We start from the raw sequence: 25,212 nt of genomic DNA on the forward strand, positions 1-25,212 counted from the left end.
ACAGCTGTAAACATTTTAATCCCTAATACCCCTTGCAGTTGGCACGCCCCGTCAGTGGTCCACTTCAAATGAACTGTGGCACCTAGAAACACGGTCCTGGAGTCTTATAATAGAAAGGAGAAAATCCACTTTAATATTAACAGAAGCCATTATATTGACTGTCAAAGTTGCAGTAAAAAATGCAATACACATCTATCGATTCCTGATTGTAACTTTAAGGCTACAGGCTGTCCCCTACCTAAGGACACCCGACTTACAGACGACCCCTAGTTACAGATGGACCCCTCTGCCCCCTGTGACCTCTGGTGACCTCTCTGGATGTTACTATAGTCCTAGATTGCAATGGTCAGCTGTAAGGTGTCTGTAATGAAGCTTTATTGATAATCCTTGGTCCCATTACTGCAAAAAATTTAGAAACTCCAATTTTTTTTTGTCTGGATCTACCGGTATAAAATATACAATTTTCAACTTGCATACAAATTCAACTTAAGAACAAACCTACGGACCCTATCTTGTATGTACATTCGCACAACCATACGAAAACAGCCGTGTATATATATGGGAAGAATACGTTACCATTCATTCCTATGGGCAATACGGTCATACATTGAATGTCCGTATTTGTCACCGTACCGCAGCGTATGTGAGCCGTATAAAAAGATGGAGCATGTCCTATTTTCTCACGTTCTAGCGCCGTATGCCCTATTGAAGTCTATGGGAACATATAAAATAAGGGCGTCATACCTTGTACCCACCATACAGTATATGCGTTTTGTATCTAGGGAGACCAGGAGTTGTAGTCAGGGTACATTCATACAGCGGTATGTGGCCGGGCAGACATACTTCTGTGCGCTGGCGAGGAGGTGACCCCCTCCCCCCTCCATAGAGAACAGCACCGCATGGGCTCACACAGGGTGATTTTCATCGAAATTTTATTTATTTATTTTTTTTTATTATACGAGGAGAACCAACAATTGTGTCCATGCAATATGTATACGTACACTCACCGGCCACTTTATTAGGTCCACCATGCTAGTAACGGGTTGGACCCCCTTTTGCCTTCAGAACTGCCTCAATTCTTCGTGGCATAGATACAACAAGGTGCTGGAAGCTCCTCAGAGATTTTGGTCCATATTGACATGATGGCATCACACAGTTGCCGCAGATTTGTCGGCTGCACATCCATGATGCGAATCTCCCGTTCCACCACATCCCAAAGAAGCTCTATTGGATTGAGATCTGGTGACTGTGGAGGCCATTTGTGTCCAGTGACCTCATTGTCATGTTCAAGAAACCAGTCTGAGATGCTTCCAGCTTTATGACATGGCGCATTATCCTGCTGAAAGTAGCCATCAGATGTTACAGGGTACATTGTGCTCATAAAGGGATGGACATGGCCAGCAACAATACTCAGGTAGGCTGTGGCGTTGTACCAAGGGGCCCAAAGACACCATGACACCACCAGCCTGAGCCGCTGATACAAGGCAGGATGGATCCATGACACCACCACCACCAGCCTGAGCCGCTGATACAAGGCAGGATGGATCCATGACACCACCACCACCAGCCTGACCCGCTGATACAAGGCAGGATGGATCCATGCTTTCATATTGTTGACGCCAAATTCTGACCCTACCATCCGAATGTCGCAGCAGAAATCGAGACCAGGCAACGTTTTTCCAATCTTCTACTGTCCAATTTCGATGAGCTTGTGCAAATTGTAGCCTCAGTTTCCTGTTCTCAGCTGAAAGGAGTGGCACCCGGTGTGGTCTTCTGCTGCTGTAGCCCATCTGCCTCAAAGTTGGACGTACTGTGCGTTCAGAGATGCTCTTCTGCCTACCTTGGTTGTAACGGGTGGCGATTTGAGTCACTGTTGCCTTTCTATCAGCTCGAACCAGTCTGCCCATTCTCCTCTGACCTCTGGCATCAACAATGCATTTCCGCCCACAGAACTGCCGCTCACTGGATGTTTTTTCTTTTCCGGACCATTCTCTGTAAACCCTAGAGATGGTTGTGCGTGAAAATCCCAGTAGATCAGCAGTTTCTGAAATACTCAGACCAGCCCTTCTGGCACCAACAACCATGCCACGTTCAAAGGCCTCAAATCCCCTTTCTTCCCCATACTGATGCTCGGGAGAACTGCAGGAGATTGTCTTGACCATGTCTACATGCCTAAATGCACTGAGTTGCCGCCATGTGATTGGCTGATTAGAAATTAAGTGTTAACGAGCAGTTGGACAGGTGTACCTAATAAAGTTGCTGGTGAGTGTATCACAGTCCTGCTGATTCTACATACACAAAGGTCCTTACACATCTTTCCAGGGACAATACCTAACCTTGGGTCACAGCAGTGTGAGGGTGACCCGCAGTGCACAATCTTGTAATTGAAATTCATTTTTCACAGTTCTGCTGCTACTAACAATATGTACGAACATCTGATTACACATCTCTCCTGGTACAATACCTAACCCTGGGTAACAGCAGTGTGAGGTGACCCAGCCCCCCCCCCCCTTCCCCCGTGCACAATCTTGTAATAGAAATCCATTTCTCCAGGGACAATACCCAGCACTGCCTGCAGTACTGCATGGTCACACCTGCTGACAGGTTTCCTTTGAAATGTACTTTATTGATACATATTAAAAAGCAGCGTTACAGACGGAAGATGTGTGACTTGTGTGATTCTTGATGGAAAGGACTGAGAAGATGAAGACGATATTGTGCGGTTATGGACAGTTTTCGAGTTTCGTTTGCATTTTTCCGATAACTCCATATCACAGACATGACCCTTTCAGAATTTATCTTCCTTATTTTAAGAGCCTCTATAGTTGGAATCTATCGACCTCTGTCTGTACGTGACTTATTCATTATATCTGGTAAGAAGGTTTTAGAAAGGGAGTTCATGTAGTTCCATTAGATGACCTGTAGGTGGCAGTAAAAGAGCTGCCATAGACTTAAGGTAAGGTCCTGGTGTCTATAGTGGGCTCATTTCTCTTTCTATGACCCAATGATGATATATTCTCCCTGGTGCCGCCGGAGACTGATTGTGTGACCCCCCTCCCTCCTCCTGCAGACACTTTTATACGTGTGTCGGCCATGTTTCCTAGGCCCAACACTATATTGAGAGTATCCGTCCTTGCCTGCTGCCCTGCACATGCTGCATTGACATCATATCATAGACTACTGAAGTTATGTTTACATTGGAATAATTTTTTTTTTTTTTGGGGCTCAAGGATAATTGTGGATTTTTGTAAACTGTAAAAAAAAAAAAAAAAATTAGACGCTGTTTCATTTCCGGTGAAAGGTGGTAAGAGAAATCAAAGCAGAACAGAGCAACAGAGCAAGGTATTGTTGAATCTGTGTCAAAAGCAGCAGGACAGCCGACTATGTACAGGAGTTGCACAGGAGAGTTGTTTTATAAGATTCACACGGTAGCTGAGTGAGTAGCACTTCTGCCTTGCAGCGCTGGAGTCCTGGGTTCAAGTTCCACCCAGGTCAACATCTGCAAAGAGTTTGTATGTTCTTTCCATGTTTCCTCTGGGTCCTCCAGTTTCCTCCAACAATCCAAAAAAAACATACTGGTAGGTGATTAGATTGTGAGCCCTATGGGAACAAGGACCAATTTGGCAAGCTCTGTGCAGCGCTGCGTAATCTGTAGGCACTATATAAAGTATTATTATTAAAGAATAAATCTTTGGGGATCCGAGACCCCCCATAGCTCAGTCTTTGCCTATTACAGCCGCCTTGCAGTTGTGTGGAGACTTGTAGCCAATGACGCTCCACTTGGGGATTCTAAGACAATATGGAAATAAGGATAAACTGGTTTAGTTTTAATCCTGCATCGTGTCATGAGGCTGCCTTAAAAGGCATCTACCACCAGGTTGAAGGACTATATGCAAATGAGCCTAAGGGGCTCCAGATTCCATAGGTGTTAATGGAGCCTGGAGCCCCTCAGGTTTAGCTGCATACAGTCTTTCATCTTGGTGGTAGATATCCTTTAAAGTCAAGTGAACTGCCTTACAGTGGAAAACTTCCATATTTTCCTGGTGGTCTCTTAGTCTGGAGGGGCAGTGTCTCTGCATGATCTGCAGAGTCCCCCATTCTCATGGTTTGGTTGGAGACCCCCTCCAATCATAAAGTTACCCCCTGTCTTAGGTTTATTAATTTTAAGGAATCGGAATGTCCTGATACCTTGATTACGATTCACATACAACGTCTACACTTGATGCACAGATCCGGATTGCGTCTTCCTTATGAAGATGAGATGACGCTCGGTCTCATTCCGTTCTGTCTCCATGAATCACTTTTTATGACCCTAGCGGTTTCCAGTTAGGAAGCGGAGGTCTCGCCCTTTCCCCGGGTGGCTTTATCCTAACCTGCAGAGTATAAGATAATATTAGTAGCGCTGGCCCGGCACAGCGGTCCCGGCTCCGGCCTCGGACTGTTTACATTGGGAGGATTTTGTGCTCCACATCATGTAAGAAATGAGCCGACCTTTAGCCGGGGTCGTATCACATTGTGGAGGAAGTCCATGGAGCGTGGGGGGCGCCCTCATTGTGAGGAGTACAATGCCGGCCGCGCTGCATTACCTCTATTTACTACTCGTGATGTGATCTCATTTCTGCCATTGGTAATGTGTTTGCTTTCCTGTACAGCAGAGGATTGTTATGTTTGCTCTGTATTTCGCTTTCCTACATCCCCATTTGAGTGTTGCTTTCCTACTTGGCGCCCGGCGATGATATCGTCCAGAAAAGACTCTCAGAATGTCTGTGATGCCTGCTGGTGGGAGACTGAAAGGGAACCTGTCATCAGCCATCAGTTTTGTCAGCCCCTCCAGGTAGAGGATTGCATATCCTTTCTAGAATTGCCTCTTTTATGCGAACCCGTTTAACTATAAACCAGAGGAGTCAAACTTAATTTCACTGGGGTCCAAATCAGCCTCGTGGTTCCTGAAAAGGGCTGAGCATAATTTGATTACAATGTTGTGCGGCTGTTTTAGTAATTACAATTAAGCGGCATTACTATTACAATCAGCTGTTTTGAGGACAAAGTTGAACTTGCTTACATCATAGCCAATATTTACTCCTAAAGTAGCCAGTAGTCGCGGTGCCACCACAGTAGCCGATAGTTGGGGTGCCACCACAGTAGCCGATAGTCGGGGTGCCACCACAGTAGCCGATAGTCGGGGTGCCACCACAGTAGCCGATAGTCGCGGCGCCACCACAGTAGCCGATAGTCGCGGCGCCACCACAGTAGCCGATAGTCGGGCGCCACCACAGTAGCCGATAGTCGCGGCGCCACCACAGTAGCCGATAGTCGGGGCGCCACCACAGTAGCCGATAGTCGGGGCGCCACCACAGTAGCCGATAGTCGGGGCGCCACCACAGTAGCCGATAGTCGGGGCACCACCACAGTAGCCGATAGTCGGGGCGCCACCACAGTAGCCAGTAGTCGCGGCGCCACCACAGTAGCCAGTAGTCGGGGCGCCACCACAGTAGCCAGTAGTCGGGGCGCCACCACAGTAGCCAGTAGTCGGGGCGCCACCACAGTAGCCAGTAGTCGGGGCGCCACCACAGTAGCCAGTAGTCGGGGCGCCACCACAGTAGCCAGTAGTCGGGGCGCCACCACAGTAGCCAGTAGTCGGGGCGCCACCACAGTAGCCAGTAGTCGGGGCGCCACCACAGTAGCCAGTAGTCGGGGCGCCACCACAGTAGCCAGTAGTCGGGGCGCCACCACAGTAGCCAGTAGTCGGGGCGCCACCACAGTAGCCAGTAGTCGGGGCGCCACCACAGTAGCCAGTAGTCGGGGCGCCACCACAGTAGCCAGTAGTCGCGGCGCCACCACAGTAGCCAGTAGTCGCGGCGCCACCACAGTAGCCAGTAGTCGCGGCGCCACCACAGTAGCCAGTAGTCGCGGCGCCACCACAGTAGCCAGTAGTCGCGGCGCCACCACAGTAGCCAGTAGTCGCGGCGCCACCACAGTAGCCAGTAGTCGCGGCGCCACCACAGTAGCCAGTAGTCGCGGCGCCACCACAGTAGCCAGTAGTCGCGGCGCCACCACAGTAGCCAGTAGTCGCGGCGCCACCACCGTAGCCAGTAGTCGCGGCGCCACCACCGTAGCCAGTAGTCGCGGCGCCACCACCGTAGCCAGTAGTCGCGGCGCCACCACAGTAGCCAGTAGTCGCGGCGCCACCACAGTAGCCAGTAGTCGCGGCGCCACCACAGTAGCCAGTAGTCGCGGCGCCACCACAGTAGCCAGTAGTCGCGGCGCCACCACAGTAGCCAGTAGTCGCGGCGCCACCACAGTAGCCAGTAGTCGCGGCGCCACCACAGTAGCCAGTAGTCGCGGCGCCACCACAGTAGCCAGTAGTCGCGGCGCCACCACAGTAGCCAGTAGTCGCGGCGCCACCACAGTAGCCAGTAGTCGCGGCGCCACCACAGTAGCCAGTAGTCGCGGCGCCACCACAGTAGCCAGTAGTCGCGGCGCCACCACAGTAGCCAGTAGTCGCGGCGCCACCACAGTAGCCAGTAGTCGCGGCGCCACCACAGTAGCCAGTAGTCGCGGCGCCACCACAGTAGCCAGTAGTCGCGGCGCCACCACAGTAGCCAGTAGTCGCGGCGCCACCACAGTAGCCAGTAGTCGCGGCGCCACCACAGTAGCCAGTAGTCGCGGCGCCACCACAGTAGCCAGTAGTCGCGGCGCCACCACAGTAGCCAGTAGTCGCGGCGCCACCACAGTAGCCAGTAGTCGCGGCGCCACCACAGTAGCCAGTAGTCGCGGCGCCACCACAGTAGCCAGTAGTCGCGGCGCCACCACAGTAGCCAGTAGTCGCGGCGCCACCACAGTAGCCAGTAGTCGCGGCGCCACCACAGTAGCCAGTAGTCACAGTGGCCAAGTCTCCCCCCTTTTTTTGACACCGTAACTACCAGTAGCAAATCTAGAAAAAAAGTCTATTCTTAAAGGTTAGACTTGTGTCTTTTCCCAGCCCTATATACTATGATAAATATAGTCGGTTGTCTTTATTTGAGGACTTTGAGTCTGTCAGAAGTGGGGAACAAGACTGACTGGGTGCTATATATACAGCTGCCAAATGGGGCAGGAAGGGGAACTTATTGGGGTACCATACTTAAAGCATCCAGAAGGGGAAAAGTGAATGACTGAGGTATACATGTGCAGCTGCCAGAAGGTGAAGGAAACTGAATGGGAACTTACTGGGAGACTATATTCATAGCTGCCAGAAGGAGACTGACTGGGAATATACTGGGGGACTATATTCATGGCTGCCAGAAGGAGACTGACTGGGAAATACTTGGTGACTATATTCATAGTAGCCAGATGGGGGAGGAAACCAACTGGGGACATAAGGTACAGCTGCCACAAGGAGACTGATTGTTGACCAGTATTTTGGCAGCTAGATGGAAAGGAGAATGACTTTCTGGGGACTATAAATACTGAAAAAAGGGGAGCAGCCTGTAGAAGGTAAGGAAGGTTCTTGAATGGATCTTTTTTTTTATTCATTTATAGTAGTTAATTGCAGTTTGGGTTTTGGAATTTAGCTCTCCCACCCATAATGCTCTGGGGCCACACTAGGCCGTCTGTGTGCGTGGCTTGTGGTGGACGACCCTTCTGGTGAGGATGTGTAGGTTCTGTCTTTTGTCGGGTCTGGCCCGGAGTCAAGTCCTGCGGGTGATGCGTGCGCCCCTGCACAGACGTCCCCCGGCTTGTGCCCGGTGAATCGAGGTGACTTGGTGAGCGTGACTACAGTCAGGGGGCGCATGTCACACTCGCTTTGTGCATCACTCCGTTAAAAACAACTCACCCGGGGAAGTTATTTTATTCTCTTTGAGCCATTGAAGAATTCCGAGTGTTTGGAAACCCTCTCCCCCCCGGCTCTGGTATTTTCCTTACCTCCCTCATGCTCCCGAGGGAGAATCCACTCTCTTAATTCCTCTTCAGTTTTGACAGCAGCGCAGCGCTGATCCAGATACAGAGGAAGCGTCTTATAGAGGAATCACACAGGGGCCCCTGGCGTGCCAAGCGCTCCGCCACAAAAATGTCTGGCAAAACAAGAGGAAGATGGCACCCGAGGTCAGGCAGCGACGGGCGCAACCAGGGGCAGAGCGGAAAAACTATCCGGCTGAATCACAGAGAAAGTGTTACTGGATGGAATCACACGGCACAGAGCGGTGTCACTGCGGCCGCTCGCATCAATGCTCCATTTGTTTTCAGGGCACAAATTGATCTCCTGTTAAGTAGCTGACACCAGACTGAGACGCTAATGGAAATGTTGTTATTAAATGGAAGCGCTGGTAATTGTACTGACGCCTGGGATCCTACCCCGAGCACAGCACCGCATGGCGGAATAACCTGAGCTCACCTGACACGCAAGACCCCATAGAGAAGACACCGCACATCAGTGTCATATCCAGCAAAAATAGTACTAAAAATTTACTAATGCCTCTCCATCTCTAGGGGGCAGTATTATAGTAGTTATATTCCTGTACATAGGGGGCAGTATTATAGTAGTTATATTCTTGTACATAGGGGGCAGTATTATAGTAGTTATATTCTTGTACATAGGGGGCAGTATTATAGCAGTTATATTCTTGTACATAGGGGGCAGTATTATAGTAGTTATAATCCTGTACATAGGGGGCAGTATTATAGTAGTTATATTCCTGTACATAGGGGCAGTATTATAGTAGTTATATTCTTGTACATAGGGGGCAGTATTATAGCAGTTATATTCTTGTACATAGGGGGCAGTATTATAGCAGTTATATTTCTGTACATAGGGGGCAGTATTATAGCAGTTATATTCCTGTACATAGGGGGCAGTATTATAGTAGTTATATTCTTGTACATAGGGGGCAGTATTATAGCAGTTATATTCCTGTACATAGGGGGCAGTATTATAGTAGTTATATTCTTGTACATAGGGGGCAGTATTATAGTAGTTATATTCTTGTACATAGGGGGCAGTATTATAGTAGTTATATTCCTGTACATAGGGGGCAGTATTATAGTAGTTATATTCTTGTACATAGGGGGCAGTATTATAGTAGTTATATTCTTGTACATAGGGAGCAGTATTATAGCAGTTATATTCTTGTACATAGGGGGCAGTATTATAGTAGTTATATTCCTGTACATAGGGGGCAGTATTATAGTATTTATATTCTTGTACATAGGAGGCAGTAATATAGTAGTTATATTCTTGTACATAGGGGGCAGTATTATAGTAGTTATATTCCTGTACATAGGGGGCAGTATTATAGTAGTTATATTCCTGTACATAGGGGGCAGTATTATAGTAGATATATTCTTGTACATAGGGGGCAGTATTATAGTAGTTATATTCCTGTACATAGGGGGCAGTATTATAGTAGATATATTCTTGTACATAGGGGGCAGTATTATAGTAGTTATATTCCTGTACATATGGGGCAGTATTATAGTAGTTATATTCCTGTACATAGGGGGCAGTATTATAGTAGTTATATTCTTGTACATAGGGGGCAGTATTATAGTAGTTATATTCCTGTACATAGGGGGCAGTATTATAGTAGTTATATTCTTGTACATAGGGGGCAGTATTATAGTAGTTATATTCCTGTACATATGGGGCAGTATTATAGTAGTTATATTCTTGTACATAGGGGGTAGTATTATAGTACTTACACTCAGCGGCCACTTTATTAGGTACACCATACAAGTAACGGGTTGGACCCCCTTTTGCCTTCAGAACTGCCTCAATTCTTCGTGGCATAGATACAACAAGGTGCTGGAAGCTCCTCAGAGATTTTGGTCCATAGTGACATGATGGCATCACACAGTTGCCGCAGATTTGTCGGCTGCACATCCATGATGCGAATCTCCCGTTCCACCACATCCCAAAGATGCTCTATTGGATTGAGATCTGGTGACTGTGGAGGCCATTTGTGTCCAGTGACCTCATTGTCATGTTCAAGAAACCAGTCTGAGATGATTCCAGCTTTATGACATGGCGCATTATCCTGCTGAAAGTAGCCATCAGATGTTACAGGGGACATTGTGCTCATAAAGGGATGGACATGGGCAGCAACAATACTCAGGTAGGCTGTGGCGTTGTACCAAGGGGCCCAAAGAGTGCCAAGAAAATATTCCCCACACCATGACACCATCACCACCAGCCTGAGCCGCTGATACAAGGCAGGAGGGATCCATGACACCACCACCACCAGCCTGAGCCGCTGATACAAGGCAGGATGGATCCATGCTTTCATGTTGTTGACGCCAAATTCTGACCCTACCATCCGAATGTCGCAGCAGAAATCAATAACTGTAATGATATAATATATATAGCACCAATATATTATATTTAAATTGTGTAATATATGTATAATGTGCATCATACTTTATATCAATTACTAACTAATTTTTTTTTTTGTCCCTTTTTCCCCCCAGAATCAGACATAGAAGACCTCCTGGAGGAGCTGCTGTTTTGCCTCATCCATCTCATTGTAGAGGTTCCTCTTCTGTGAGTATCATACACAAAATTTTTAACACAAAATAAATATTACAGTACACGGATGAGGGGCCGGTTCCTGCGTGTGTGGCCGGTGGATGTCCTGGCCCTCGATTTATGTGAGACTCCTGGATCTCATCTGCCTTATCTCATACAGAGGAATACATAATATTCTAGTCATTCCTGCAGTTGCTCTAGTCTAGAAGAAATAGACTGTAACCTTAAAGGGGTATTCCACAATTCTTTTGATGACGCAGTACCCAGCATGGACACTATACAGTGTATGGCGCTGTACCTGGTAGACTGTGACTGAGCCATAGCGTTCACTGTGATGTCTACTAACAGCTGGGAGTGCTGTGTGTCAGACCTGACGATAGGCGAGCAATACAATCACTTCCTGGAATGGCCCTTTAAGACGAGGTTTAATTGATTTTACTGGAAAGTTCTTTCTTTCTGCGCCTTGTGGCGGCCTTTTCTCTGCTTACCCATAGATATCTTATAGGATTTATGATCCATACAAAAAAATCTAAAGGGAAATTGAGAATATTGCTTCCTCCTTTTTAAAAAAAACAGCGCCACCCCAGCCCCTTAGGTTGCGCATGGTATTGCAGCTCTCACTTTGTAATAAAGTAAAACCCCTTAAAAAAAAAACTCTACCCTCAGAATCCATCATGATAGATCAGGGACACTTACTTATAGATCCAGGCACCGGGACTGTGGTAATCTTCTTATATTCGTTATCCATGGCCTCCTTCTTTTAAATTTACACTAATGAGACACAAGGGCTCCTGGGGTGTTGCCAGAGTCCCTCCATGCTGTAGCTGCACAGGCTGTTACACTGTGCAGGAGCACTCGCCCCTCCACCTGTGTGTTATGGGAAAGTTTTGGGATTTAAAACCAGTAAATTGGTCGCGCTGCTCGTTGCATAGTAATCTTGTGTGAACCTTAGTGCTGCAGATGATTAGCAATTGGTCTGTAGACACATTTAAATTTTGTAAATAAACAACATTTAATACATCGAGAATTCAGAGTGCAAAGTATCAATATAAAAGCAAGTGGACAACGCGTTTCGGGGCGGGATTGGCCCCTTCTTCAGGTCCGATAGTTCTGTAACATGTAAAAATCGTAAATGGTAACTAGAATCGTTACTATTAAAATGTTATTAGCACAAATAAATAATAAATAATAAATATATAAGAATATAAGAATATAAATCAGTACATAAAGGGATAAAAAGCGATAAAGGACATCGGTTATAGATGTACATATGACCAGTATTAAATTGATGTAGTACAAATTAATTGGTGATTCTTACATAGACCATTTAAATAAGTGGCTTCATACAGATAGGTACACAAATTTTAAGGAAACAGTCATATATGTAGACTTAGTAGATGTATAAATACATATATATCATATATAATGTGTGTTATGTCAGGCATAAGGAGGGGGGATGTCCTAAGGGAGCGGATGGGCGGAGACGAAACCGTGTAATGGCCTGTGAAGCTTCAGCTTGGAGAGACTCTTGTAGCAGAGTCCTTCGGGCTCATTAGCATAATTTTTACAGTCGATGGATAACAAGTATAAGGAGATACCACGGTCCCGGTGCCTGGATCTATGAGTAATGTCCCTGGTTTATCATGGTGGATTGTGATGGGAGATTTCCTTTAAATTGCAGTGTTGAACGCCCGGGATTCCCTTGCAGAGGGGTTTTATACATAGTCTGACTATTCGGGGGATATTACATCCCTCCATCCAGCATCAGGGAAGGGGATCCCCCATCACACAGGCGGCTATGCTGCAGACTGGCGGCCGCCTGCGCCTTCACCCTGCAATCTGTGGGATTTATGAATGGTCTCCCGGTGCAGATATAATGAATGTTCTTGTGATAAGCCGCAGTCAGATTTACTGTATGTAGAAATCCATGAGTAATGTCCGCCCCGGCTCCTCCACTCTCCGGAGTCTCAGCGGTGGGAGAAGGAGACAGACTGGCCGGCTCTGCTGACAGCCTCCTGATAAGAGAGCACGAGATCTCCAGGACCCGGCCCAAACCACTATCACGTTACATAAACCATGAGCCAAAGCTGAAGGTATAAACACCATTACTCTCACTTCACGTGGTGCTCGCCTGTCTGACAGATGTATGGCGCTGCTGACACATGCGTGATGTATGAGCCCCCTCTGTGGTACACACGTGTTACATAGACACAGCTGCTATGAGACTGTCCGGATTCTAGCCTATTATTACAGTGCTCAGTGTATTGTACCACCATGCAGCTCCTCATTATACAGTGCAGAGGACTGTAATCATACCATTGTGTATATTGTTAGTAGCAGCAGGACTGTGAAATACGAATTTATATCCCAGGATTGTGCACTGAAGGTTGTTAACACACACACTGCTGTGCTCTGTGCTGTCTGCAGCAAGTGTTGGGTATTGTCCCTGAAAAGATGTGTAATCAAACCTTTGTGTATATTGTTAGTAGCAGCAGAACTGTGAAAGACAGATTTATATCCAAGGATTGTGCACTGAGGGTTGTGTATACACACACGCACACACCTACACCTGTACACCTTATATCCCAGGACTGTGCACAGAGGGTTGTCCTCACACACCTGTGCTCTTTGAAGCCAGTGTTGGGTATTGTCCCTGAAAAATATGAGTAATCAGACCTTTGTGTATGTTATTAGTAGAAGCAGTATTGTGAGTGATGGATTTGTATTCCAGGATTATAGATTCCAAAAGGGGTGTGTCCTCACACTGCTGTGGCCTTAGCTTCCTGAAGGGAACCACAAGCCCCTATACTCAAATCTGTGTGACTGCTAAAGTGTTCACCCACAACAGGGCAAAGATCTGAAGCGGCTCAGCTGGTCAGTGGGGTTAGCGGTGCCCAATATCCATCAGAGAACGATGTGAGTTTGGACTGTTTCCACTAAGAAGAAGCTAAAATTTTATAAGGTGTGACCAAATCTTCCCACCCCACCTAGGAGACAACTAAAAGAAGCTAAAACCTTCCATAAAACATAACTTCTTGTCCAGGATTCTGAAACAAAACCTGTTTTTTGTTCAGGAATGGGCGCCTCCCCTCTCCTCAGGATGTGCCTGGTATTGCAGCTCTTCTGCATTCACCTTTTATAGAGCAGATCTGCAGCACAAGCAGGGGTCAGGGGTGGGACTGTCCTGAGTATCCTATTTCGGTGGGTTGAAGTTACCGCAGGTTTGCTTCTCTCTGTCGTTCACGTGAAGGCAGTGGGGTATAAATAAAGTTGGTTGCTTTTCTCTCTCTTTGTTTTGGTTGCTGGCACCGCTGACCCCGTGACATTCCCCGCTGCGCTGGTGCCCTCTCCCCTGTGCTCCGATTGTTATACAAATGTGGGGTCAAAATACTAGGAAGCAGTCAGCGCTATATATCCTGTCTGTGATTGCGCTATATTGTGCCCGGGACAATGTATGCGCCCCGCCAGTCCTACCACGGCCTTCCTGCCGCCAGGCGCTCGCTTCCTTCCTCACATCGTCCCTCGTTACTCGCAATCCCTTCTATTTTAATATCTAAGGATTTCAGCTTTCACTTTGAGTCTATTTCCGGATGATAGAGGATACGTGATAACATAACTAAATTCAGTCTATCATACCTGTGTGCAGGTGAAAAATGGATTGATATTCCAGGACTGTGAATGACTCGCACTGCTGTGCTCTGTGCTCTGTGCATTGAATTAATCCACGGTTCCTCATTTTCAATGGACCAGTCTTGAATGGAGTGGCCCTAAGCGCTCCCCCTGCTCTTGTATGGAGCAGCCCTAGGGGCTCCCCCCTGCTCTTGAATGGAGTAGCCCAAGGCACTGACCCCTGCTCTTATATGGAGTAGCCCGAGGCGCTCCCCCCTACTCTTAAATGGAGCAGCCCGAGGCGCTATCCCCTGCTCTTGAATGGAGCAGCCCAAGGCGCTCCCCCCTGGTCTTGAATGGAGTAGCCCGAGGCGCTCCCCCCTGCTCTTGAATGGAGTAGCCCGAGGCGCTCCCCCCTGCTCTCGAATGGAGTAGCCCGAGGCGCATATTGAACTGGAACTGCGAATGAAAGAAACTGCAACAATGTATTAAATAAAGAGGACTGTGTGTTGTATCCGTGTGCAGGGTCGGTGTAACATGTACATAGTGTGACTCCTATGGTAAGTGCAGGGTCGCTGGGGGTCGGTGTAACATGTACATACTGTGAGCCCCCTATGGTAAGTGCAGGGTCGCTGGGGGTCTGTGTCCACACTGCAGCGGCTGTTACACTGATGAGTGTGAGATAAATGTAATAATAATCTCTTATGTAATCTCCCGGCCGCCCCCAGAGAAAAGCTTCAGGCATTTGTTGTCCTGCCCTGACAGATCTGCTTCCTCTTCCCGGCTGTGACTCCAAACATGTCTGTGCCTTGTCATAATAATCACTATCTGTGTCCTGGTGTCCCAGGGTGATAATTGCTGCACTGTTTGTCTTTTATGACTTGTATAACACTCATTCACCTCCACTAGGAAAAGAGGAGTCTGATAGAAAGCTTCATTCTTACAAAAACATAATCAAAGTACATTTTTATTTATAGGCAATCCGTATAAAATTCTCCAGAAAAATACTCCAGAGCTGCACTCACTATTCTGCTGCTGGAGCAGTCACTGTGTACATACATGACATTACTTATCCTATACTGATCCTGAGTTACATCCTGTATTATACCCCAGAGCTGCACTCACTATTCTGCTGGTGCAGTCACTGTGTACATACATGACATTACTTATCCTGTACTGATCCTGAGTTACATCCTGTATTATACTCCAGAGCTGCACTCACTATTCTGCTGCTGGTGCAGTCACTGTGTACATACATGACATTACTTATCCTGTACTGATCCTGAGTTACATCCTGTATTATACCCCAGAGCTGCACTCACTATTCTGCTGCTGGTGCAGTCACTGTGTACATACATGACATTACTTATTCTGTACTGATCCTGAGTTACATCCTGTATTATACCCCAGAGCTGCACTCACTATTCTGCTGCTGGTGCAGTCACTGTGTACATACATGATATTACTTATCCTGTACTGATCCTGAGTTACATCCTGAATTATACTCCAGAGCTGCACTCACTATTCTGCTGCTGGTGCAGTCACTGTGTACATGCATGACATTACTTATCCTGTACTGATCCTGAGTTACATCCTGTATTATACTCCAGAGCTGCACTCACTATTCTGCTGCTGGTGCAGTCACTGTGTACATACATGACATTACTTATCCTGTACTGATCCTGAGTTACATCCTGTATTATACTCCAGAGCTGCACTCACTATTCTGCTGCTGGTGCAGTCACTGTGTACATACATGATATTACTTATCCTGTACTGATCCCGAGTTACATCCTGTATTATACTCCAGAGCTGCACTCACTATTCTGCTGCTGGTGCAGTCACTGTGTACATACATGACATTACTTACCCTGTACTGATCCTGAGTTACATCCTGTATTATACTCCAGAGCTGCACTCACTATTCTGCTGCTGGTGCAGTCACTGTGTACATACATGACATTACTTATCCTGTACTGATCCTGAGTTACATTCTGTATTATACTTCAGAGCTGCACTCACTATTCTTATTTGAGAATTCTCACTAGTTGCAGTTGTTTTTTCCATTGTTATGTGGAGACTCAAAATCTTTGCTTCAGGATATTGGATTTTTGGACAGATTTTTGTTTCTCTTGCCTTATAATCCACTGTATGAATAGACCCAAGGTGACTTTATCACATGGACAGATCTCTGATCCTGCAGATATATATGTAATGTATATCCCATTGGTTAGGCTGCCTGTGTACATTGTCTGACCATTAGATGGTATTGATGTTTCTTCCCTGTGCCGGGCAGCGTGCAGTCTCCCCGCTCTGGCATGTGGTGCCCCCGCTCTGTAAGGTGAGGGGTCCTCCTGGAAGAACAGAAGGGGCTTCTTCCCGCTATGGAGCGCTCACCTCGTACCATGTAAACAGCGCATTAAGATGTAATTACTGGACATGGAGATAGAACATGAAGTTGGGATGATTTCAGGGGAATGTTTTCTTTGGAAGGAGCGGACAAGGAGTTTGGGCCAAGCACCACTTCCTCCATTCCTCCCCCTCGCGGAGGTTGATGATAGCGCTGGGAATATCAGCGATGCTCTGACCTGAGCTGCACAGGAAGAAGAGAACACCTAGTCCTGACCCACAACCATCTAACTCCATTTCACACTTTGGGAAAGTGAGACGGAATCTTTGTTTTTCTGCAAAGACCCTTTTTCTTTCCTGTCCAAATTTTTTGTCCTCCTTCTTCAGGCATCAAACTTGTAACTCAGCAAGTCTTCACAATAGACAATGGGGCACATTTACTTACCCGGTCCAGTCGCAATCCCGCTTTGCGTTGTCTGACACTGATTCGGGTCTGCCGAGATTCACTAAGGTCATGCGCCCGATATCCAGCAGGTGTCGCTGCTGCACCGAGGTCCGCCGGAGTTCACCTTCATCTTCCCGGTGCATGTGAGTGCTGATCTTGCGACACAAATTCTTTTTTAAATTTTTTCCGAATCCGTCGGTTGTCCGACGGCCACCCCCCCCCCCCCGAGTTCTATAGCATGAAAGCCGGCGCCGAAGTGGCACAATCCGATCGTGTGCACCAAAATCCCGGGGCAATTCGGAGCAAATCGGAAATATCCAGGAAACCCGACGAAAGTGCGGCGTTCAGACCCTTAGTAAATGAGCCCCAATCTCTGTAGTGTGGGGGAAACCATCACCTACATAAATATGTCTTTATTTTTATCGGAGGTCCATATTCCCTGACTACTGTTCAGACTGTACGTGTAACTAGACAATAAGGGTATTAAGCGCCCCCTAGGGATGAAAGCAATAAGTATTTTATCGTAAAGGAAAGCTACCGTTTTTATGCATTGTGAACCAAACATGCCTTGATAATGCTGTAGCCACACTGATGCAGAAACATATCTTGTTTAATCCCTGACCCGAGTGGTTTTGCTCAAAAAATATTATAAAATTTAGTACCTTGGGAAAGCTGGGTGCAGACTTGCTTCCGTACATTTAAAGAGCTGCCTGATCTGACCAGACAAGTCTAATCAACCAGAGCTAGATGACTCATACACAGCAGCTGGGGGATGGTGCAGCGATTGATTACTTCTGCCTGCCAGGGACAGCCATATTCTCGGCTTATGCTGGGTGGGACAAGGCTGGATCAGTGCATAATTGGGGTAAGAGGAGAAGCCCTGGGACAGCCACATGAGCGATAGAATCTCATTATCATCATTTTATCATTGTTTTTCAGCAAAACCACTCATTTCAGGGACTAAACAAGATATGTTGCTGCATCACTGTAGCTACAGCATTCTCTAGGTATGTTTGGTTCACAATTCATAAAAGCAAATGGCAGGTTTCCAATAACCTATCCATCTAACAATCTACAAATGTCCATGGTACTATGTGTACATGAGGAGCAGTACTATATCTGACCTTTATATCTCTTGTATTCTGCAGTGTTTAGCAGTTTTCCCCTCTGCAGGCTTTCCCTGTAATTCTCTGTTGTCTCAGGGCCGGTGGCTGGAGACCATCTGCTATGATGTCTACCATACACTGCATATAGAAGTCCAGGAACAGCCGCAGAGACTGCTGAAGCTAGCAGTAAGTTTCTATCTCACCGCAAGTGTTTTATTCACATCAGTACCTAGTCAGTGCTTATATATAATGTCCTATATGTTCCAGCTGAATGAGGAAGTCCAGGACAGACGGTGATTGCTGGAGCTAGTATGTAAGTAGTACGTTTCTATCTCACCGCAAGTGCTTTATTCACATCAGTTAGATCAGTAATTATGTATAAAGCCCTTGCGGTGAGATAGAAATTTACTAGCTCCAGTAGCCACTGTCTGCGCCTGTTCCTGGACTTCCTTGTTCAGATGATTCAGCAGGATCATATAGGAATTTATATAAGAAAAAAGTACTGTCCTGTATTGATGTGTATAAAGAACTAAGGGTAAGCTAAAAGCTAAGTCCCAGCTCCAGCAGCTTCTGTCTGTGACTTTGCTTTGACCTGCTCATTCTGGATCATAGACATTATAGAGGAGGACTGACCTGTACTGATGGGAATAAAGCACCTGGGGTGAGAGAGAAACCTTTATTGCTCAGGTTCTGGTTGCTCGTCTTCCCTTCCCATCACCATAGACTTCTATGTAACTAGATACCACTCCGAGCTGCAGTCCGTCTTCTTCTATCAAGACGTTTTTAGCTATGGCAATTAATAGCCGTTTAGGAGGAAGGAAGAGCAGAAAACTTTTAGAATTACTGCATTTTTTTGATAATTTACTGGCCCAAAAATTCTCTTTATGGAGCCCGATATCATAAGAACCATTAAACCAAAATGTTATAAAATTGACGCTGAGAGGTAGACTCAGAAACAACATGATTCACAAATTTTTTTATAATGCAATTCTGATTGTGTTGTAATTCTCCAGCTTTTTCCTTGGTCTGTAGAATGTAATGTAGATGGTGAGAAGAGTCACTTTTTGTCTTTCAGGGATATAACGTACAGCATCCTGCTAGAGGCCGTCACTGCCCTCCTAATATTCCTGTCCTATCAGCTCTTCCGCAAGGAGATTATCCACGAGAGCCGCATCCACAAATACTTAATGCAAGGCCGATGGTAAGTGTTCACTATTCTGCTAGTGGAGTCATTGGGGGTCATTTATCATACACCGGTGCACAAGACCCTGGTGTAGAAATGAATGCAGCCAGGCAAATTTTCACATTTGAAAATTCGCTAGCTGCAGGTGCTGGGACATCCTGTATTATACTCCAGAGCTGCACTCACTATTTTGCTGCTGGTGCAGTCACTGTACATACATGACATTACTTATCCTGTACTGATCCTGAGTTACATCCTGTATTATACCCCAGAGCTGCACTCACTATTCTGCTGCTGGTGCAGTCACTGTGTACATACATGACATTACTTATCCTGTACTGATCCTGAGTTACATCCTGTATTATACCCCAGAGCTGCACTCACTATTCTGCTGCTGGTGCAGTCACTGTGTACATACATGACATTACTTATCCTGTACTGATCCTGAGTTACATCCTGTATTATACTCCAGAGCTGCACTCGCTATTCTGCTGCTGCTGCAGTCACTGTGTACATACATGACATTACTTATCCTGTACTGATCTTGAGTTACATCCTGTATTATACTCCAGAGCTGCACTCACTATTCTGCTGCTGGTGCAGTCACTGTGTACATACATGACATTACTTATCCTGTACTGATCCTGAGTTACATCCTGTATTATACCCCAGAGCTGCACTCGCTATTCTGCTGCTGGTGCAGTCACTGTGTACATACATGACATTACTTATCCTGTACTGATCCTGAGTTACATCCTGTATTATACTCCAGAGCTGCACTCGCTATTCTGCTGCTGGTGCAGTCACTGTGTACATACATGACATTACTTATCCTGTACTGATCCTGAGTTACATCCTGTATTATACCCCAGAGCTGCACTCACTATTCTGCTGCTGGTGCAGTCACTGTGTATATACATGACATTACTTATCCTGCACTGATCCTGAGTTACATCCTGTATTATACTCCAGAGCTGCAGTCACTATTCTGCTGGTACAGTCACTGTGTACATACATGACATTACTTATCCTGTACTGATCCTGAGTTACATCCTGTATTATACTCCAGAGCTGCACTCGCTATTCTGCTGCTGGTGCAGTCACTGTGTACATACATGACATTACTTATCCTGTACTGATCCTGAGTTACATCCTGTATTATACCCCAGTGCTGCACTCACTATTCTGCTGCTGGTGCAGTCACTGTGTACATACATGACATTACTTATCCTGTACTGATCCTGAGTTACATCCTGTATTATACCCCAGAGCTGCACTCACTATTCTGCTGCTGGTGCAGTCACTGTGTACATACATGACATTACTTATCCTGTACTGATCCTGAGTTACATCCTGTATTATACCCCAGTGCTGCACTCACTATTCTGCTGCTGGTGCAGTCACTGTGTACACACATGACATTACTTATCCTGCACTGATCCTGAGTTACATCCTGTATTATACCCCAGAGCTGCAAACACTATTCTGCTGGTACAGTCACTGTGCACATACATGATTCTCACATGATGCATTGCAGGGTGGTAATGTGTTTAATAAGTATCTAAGTTTTGGGGGCTTAGGTGCAGTATCGGGCACAGTTGTGTATTCTTTCTTTCTTCTTCCTGTGCTAAGTCTTAAGGGACCACATACCCATCTCCTTTGTGCTAGTAAAGCTCATGTGTGTTTTGTCTCCATTTCTTCATTTGGGAGTCGAGGGTCCCTGCTCTGTGCTACTTTCTGGATTGTCCTGTAATGTCTTCCTCCTTCTCTTCTCCCCGCAGTCTTCCTTACACGAGTCGACTGGTGAAGACTTTACTGTACAACTTCATCAGACAGGAGAAGAGCCCCCCGCCGGGCTCCCACGTGTTCCAGGAGCAGGCGGATGGGGGCGGCCTCCTCTACGGCCTGGCCTCCGGTGTGGCAAGTGAGTGACACTTTTTACACTTTTGGGTTATATTGGAGGAAGTTCTAAGGTTGCTATGGTTTCTGATTGGGATGTGATATTTTGTAGCAAAATGTCATAAATCTGTTGTACGGAAACCAACGTGGCCCAGGTTACTGCACTGAACTCTGCTCAGACACTTTTCGGAGGCTGATTTTTTTTGGGGAACAAGGGCGACATATAAACTAAACTCCATGCACATGTAGGTTGTATCCGCTATTGCATTCTGTATACAAATGAGAAATCTAATGCCCGATGGGCGTGGCTGCAAAGTTTAGTGCACCCTCTACTGCCCAGGTTCATTTAAAGAGAATCTACCATCAGAATCCATTATGATAGCCATGGGGCACTTACTCATAGATCCAGGCACCGGGACTGTGGCATCTTCTTATATTTGTTCTCCATGGCCTCCTTCCTTGTAAAATACATTTTTTTAAATTATACTAATGAGCCAGAAGGGCTCTGGGGGTGTTACCTGAGCCCCTCTGTGCTGTATCTTCACAGGCTGTTACCCTGTCTCCACTTGTCACTTCCCCTTTCCCTTCTGCCTGATGTAATCTCACACAGTAGCAAAGATGAAAGCGCTCCTGCACAGTGTAATAGCACGTGAAGCTGCAGCACTTCTGCTTAATAGCGTATATTTAAAAGATGATTTTAGAAAGCTGGAGGCCATAAATATAAGAAGATTCCACAGTCGCAATGTCTGGGTCTATGAGTAATGTCCCGGGTTCATCATCATGGAGTTTGATGGTATATTCAGCATTGATTGACAGCGTCTTGCTATAGTTATAAACTAGGCACGAAACATCTGCAAAGAGTTTGTATTTTTTCTTTGTGCTTGCGTGGATTTCCTCCGGTTTCCTCCCACACTCCACAACATACTGGTAGGTGATTAGATTGTGAGCCCCATTGGGGACAGGGACTGATCTGGCAGCTCTGTGCAGCGCTGCGGCATCTGTGTGCGCTATATAAATAAAGGGAATATTATAAAGGGTGCCGCACACCATGTTGATATCTATGGGACATTGGGGCAGATTATAGTAATATTTGATATGTAAAAATGTTAGTTTCTATTATCCGGTGCTCTTCCCTGTGCTGTCACTAGGGGGCGCTAGCTGCACGCAGTAATGGCTCTGCTGGCTGGAGGTCTCCCCGTTTCGCTGCGTTCCTGCTCTGTGTATGACGTGTTAGGTTGCGGTGCGTTTATCTCCTCGCAGGGTTGGCTTTGGCCTCCCGGTTGAGGATCTGGTGAAGTTTCCCTGCGCCGCCCCTGTAATTTATTTCTTAGACCTTTCCCTTTATTTTATCACGCTCCGGGATTAGACCTTTCCCTGCGTTGCTCAGAGATGATCTATTGTAGCGCCGTACATCACACCCTCTCCATGATTCCCTCCTGAGGAATTTAGTGGGATCCTTTATGTTTTGGGTATTTCGTGTGTAACTCTTTCCTGCCTGCTTCACACTGAGAATTAGCGGATACATTGTATCTAGCTTGTTATATTGCCGGTCATGTGATGTCACACAGGTGCAGGGCTCGTTATACCCCTGGTCATGTGATGTCACACAGGTACACGGCTCGTTATATCCCTGGTCATGTGTTGTCACACAGGTGCACGGCTCGTTATACCCCTGGTCATGTGATGTCACACAGGTGCACGGCTCGTTATATCCCTGGTCATGTGATGTCACACAGGTGCACGACTCGTTATATCCCTGGTCATGTGATGTCACACAGGTGCACGGCTCGTTATATCCCTGATCATGTGATGTCACACAGGTGCATGGCTCGTTATATCCCTGGTCATGTGATGTCACACAGGTGCACGGCTCATTATATCCCTGATCATGTGATGTCACACAGGTGCACGGCTCGTTATATCCCTGGTCATATGATGTCACACAGGTGCTCGGCTCGTTATATCCCTGGTCATGTGATGTCACACAGGTGCACGGCTCGTTATATCCCTGGTCATGTGATGTCACACAGGTGCGCGGCTCATTATATCCCTGGTCATGTGATGTCACACAGGTGCACGGCTCATTATATCCCTGGTCATGTGATGTCACACAGGTGCACGGCTCCTTATATCCCTGGTCATGTGATGTCATACAGGTGCACGGCTCGTTATATCCCTTGTCATGTGATATCACACAGGTGCACGGCTCGTTATATCCCTGGTCATGTGATGTCACACAGGTGCACAGCTCATTATATCCCTGGTCACAGTAACGCTGGGATATTCTCCATTACATTGCAGTGTATGAGCGCCATTTAGTGCCGTGCATCTCCGATATATTACCCATAGTTCTCCTCTTCTCTGAAAGTGTTGACTATCCTGCCCTTGGCCGCACGCTGCCCCCTATAGGTCACATAACGCCAGGTTGGTAGAGAGACGGCGCTGCCACCAGCTCCTTACCCGGATTTATGTGACAATCCAAGGGAAATACTCATCGCAGACTCTTGTGTCTTTCCGTGTGATGAGAATTTCCCCCATAAGGAATTTATTTTGGCGCACGGAGAATGTTGAGGCGTTACCCGGGAGCCTCTGCGTGTGTGGCACACAATGAGCCCCGTCCCTGCCTATTGTTCCTCTGCCAGCTGCTTCATATTTTCACCGCTGTCCCTTTTATAGTGTTTTTTTTCCATGGCATCTGCATCCATTCCCGTGCCCGGTGGCGCCCCCGTCAGGACAGTCCAGGGTAGTTCACGAAGACTAATGAACGTGTGATGGAGGATAGAGGAGGCGCGGACTCGCCAATGGGCATGCAGCCGTCGTCTGATCTAGATTTCTATGGTCTCTTATATTATTATATTGTAACTCTTGCCACCCAGCTTTCCCAAAATCACAAGTGGCAGATTTTAGGGGGTTGTGCAGCTGATAGAACTCGTATGTAAACACTTTATTTGGGAATTCTGGAGGGGGTTCTCTATTTTAGGGTTTTCATCTGTCAAACCCTCCCCCCTGCAGCCTCTAAACTTGACTCATCTCATGTGAAAATGCTGTGAGAAGAGTCTGAATTTTTATTTGGGATTAGTAGTTGAGGACTAGAAGTTTAGTGGAGTAAAACTTTGTGACAGGTTCCCTTTAAAGGAAATCTACCCTTAAAATCCATCCTGATAAACCAGGGACATTACTCATAGATCCAGGCACCGGGACTGTGTTATCTTCTTATATTTCCTATCCATGGCCTCCTTCCTTCTAAAATCAACTTTTGTAATTATACTAATGAGCCATAAGGGTGTTACTAGAGCCCCTCCGTGTTGTAGTATCACAGGCTGTTACACTGTCTTCCCCTCTGCTCCCTCAACTCTTTTTCGCCCTTCTTGATGTGATCTCAGACAGTGGGAGGAGGAAGTGCTCCTGTACAGTGTAACAGTCTGTGAAGCTGCTGCACAGAGAGGCTCTGGTAACACCCTCAGAGCCCTTCCTGCTGTTGATTTGAGTAGGAAGGAGGCCATGGATAATAAATATATGAAGATACCACAGTCCCGGTGCCTGAATCTATGTTATCATGGTGGATTCTGATCCTTTAAGGACAGTCTTTATATTTGTCTCCCTTGCCAAACTGCTTCCGGGGGTTTCCTATAATCTATATTTTTTTGCTCTTATTTTTTGTGTTTCACATGTTTTCCCCATTGGCAGTTACAGGGTTAACGGGCAGCTTTTCGCGGTCCGTCTCCCGGTTCTGGTATTTACTTTAGATTCGCTGACTTCTTATGTATTTGGAAAACTGTAAACTAAACATCCAGGGGGGGGGGGGGGGGAGGGATTACAGGAGGAGGCAGAGGGGACAATCACAGCGGATTTGGGGTTGGAAGATTTGGGAATGTGTCCAGTCAGGAAGTGGTGATGCCAGGGGCCGAGAGCCTGGAGACTCGGTCTAGTCACTGTGGTGCCAGTCATGTACAGAGGTCGCTCACAAGACCCGGACTGTGGTCTGTCCAGACCCGGATGATATTGTTACGGATTACTCCGGCTAATTATCTGGATACACGGATATAAAGGGAACAAGAAACGGAAAATAATAGACAATAATGTGATTATTAGTGGAAGTAATTTGTGGAAATAGGAAGAT

At 46.6% G+C, this 25,212-nt stretch overlaps 1 protein-coding gene across 1 annotated transcript in view; it reads left to right on the forward strand.

The window, feature by feature from the left end:
• Positions 1 to 25,212, forward strand: part of LOC140109544 (dymeclin-like) — a 187,331-nt gene that overhangs the window by 15,193 nt on the left and 146,926 nt on the right. Inside the window, exons 5-7 of the mRNA XM_072132071.1 lie at positions 10,444 to 10,516; positions 19,086 to 19,211; positions 20,975 to 21,117. Coding sequence (XP_071988172.1) covers positions 10,444 to 10,516; positions 19,086 to 19,211; positions 20,975 to 21,117 — 342 coding nt within the window. The remainder of the gene's footprint in view (positions 1 to 10,443; positions 10,517 to 19,085; positions 19,212 to 20,974; positions 21,118 to 25,212) is intronic.

Source organism: Engystomops pustulosus, unplaced genomic scaffold, assembly GCF_040894005.1.
Source record: "Engystomops pustulosus unplaced genomic scaffold, aEngPut4.maternal MAT_SCAFFOLD_216, whole genome shotgun sequence".
Taxonomy (NCBI): Eukaryota; Metazoa; Chordata; class Amphibia; order Anura; family Leptodactylidae; genus Engystomops; species Engystomops pustulosus.